General features: G+C 39.6%; 1 protein-coding gene across 1 annotated transcript; it reads right to left on the reverse strand.

Annotated features, from left to right (window-relative positions):
- Positions 1–135: 135 nt before the first annotated feature.
- Positions 136–322, reverse strand: SARC_09993 (hypothetical protein; the record flags this gene model as incomplete). The annotated part of the gene is made up of 1 exon (XM_014295976.1): positions 136–322. A coding segment is annotated over one exon (187 nt), but the record flags the coding sequence as incomplete, so codon positions are not given.
- Between the last annotated feature and the right edge of the window lie 1577 nt (positions 323–1899).

Below are 1899 nucleotides of genomic sequence, written 5' to 3' on the forward strand. Positions count from 1 at the left end.
AGTACCCATAGACATATGTACGAGCTATTGTTGTTGGAGTCAGTGACAGTAACATCATCTCTCGTTTATAAACTAGTTCATGTCCGAATGGTAAGTACCTATAGTTATATGTACAGATCATGCATATACGTATACCTACCGGTTGTTGTTGGAGCTAGTGTCGATGACGCTGGCCCCATTCCCTTCTACGGCTGTGCTCTCCCACAGCGATACCACAACACTATCGCCATACGCACTCTGCACTGATGGCGTGAGTATCTGGTCGAAATCAACCACTCTGAGGGGTGCAAACGTGAACATGGATGAATTCGCACGTAGAGATCTGCGATACAAAAGGGCATCAGAAGCAAGAACATCTGGGTTCCGTTGCCGGAGTCGCAGTGCATGAGCGAGGGAAGGCACTATCATTGATGGCGATTGGGCGTATGAAACAAATCAGCGGTTAGATTACTTTGATACGTGGGCTGGCATCATCACAGGCGTGAAGAAGGGTGCCCCATATACGCATTAATTGAAATTCAAAAATAAATATAAAATACAGTACATGTAGAAAAATCTTGAAATATCCCTGATGTATTCCATATTTGCATGTGCATTCGAACGGAGAGATGCGTATGTACATTGGCACCGCTATCTCGCCCTAGTTGACGACCTATGGAGTACCACTGATACAACGGCAACTACAGAATTATACACTCCACTACCAATGCCCCGAGGACATTGACTTCGTCACAGATGAGATTCCGTGATTCTCGTATGGTCCCCTGATATATTCCTAATTGACTATCAAGGTGTAGAATCACCTGACAACCTCTATGCAATCGGTGTGCACAGGAAAGCTCTCCTGACAAGAGTATACGTGTGTGGCCTAAACACATACCTTCCTCCCCCTCGCGCAATCAGTTTGGTGACAACGTTCACCCCAGGAGGCACATGCACGCAACAGTATACGTACACATTGGCGACCGATGGATATTGAACTTTTTCCGCCACTGTCACTCGCACGAGCAATTCCAACTGCTTCTCTTCCTTGCGCAGAACCTCTCGGACCGTGTTGCTATGCACAGAATCTGTGATTCTCAGGAGAGACCGCACATACTGGACCTGTTCACAGGTCGGCACATCCTGGAGTATATGAAGCATGAGTAACATCAGACACAAACGACATGCACATCGATACAGCACATGGAACATTCTCGAGCATTTGACATGCATCGAATCCTGGATGTAGAGAAGACGTCGTGCTATCGCATTCGCAAAATATGTTAAGCTTTGAGATCCTTGCCTCTCGAGTATATCATGCGGAAAAAGACATTGGTGCATGCCTAAAAATGAGTCAGGATGAGAGATGTGAGTATATGGCATAGTAACTCATATGGTATGCGGCATACGCTATTGCTTTCATGATGATATTAAAATGGTCTTGCAGCAATGAGCATGGATTTTGACATCGTTGTCTAATATTAAACATGCACTACGATATCAAATCAACCTACATAAACAAAAATAATGTGTGATTGCAAAGATAACTAGGACATAAAAGCTCATAACAAAAGATGGTAAGTGTATACATAATTCAATCCATGAAAATTATTTCAAATATTGATATATATATGTATATATATATATATATACATATATATCTATACATATATACATATCACTATATATATATATATGCTTGAATATACATACATACATGCATTAATACATACATACATACATATATATATATATATACATACACATACACACACACATATATATATATATATATGTGTGTGCATGTAAATATATATATTTATATTTATATATATGTATATATATATATATATATAAATATATGTATATATATGTACATGCATATTATGATTCAAATATATTCCACATGTACGGACA

This window comes from Sphaeroforma arctica, assembly GCF_001186125.1.
Source record: "Sphaeroforma arctica JP610 unplaced genomic scaffold supercont1.1103, whole genome shotgun sequence".
Classification (NCBI taxonomy): Eukaryota; class Ichthyosporea; order Ichthyophonida; genus Sphaeroforma; species Sphaeroforma arctica.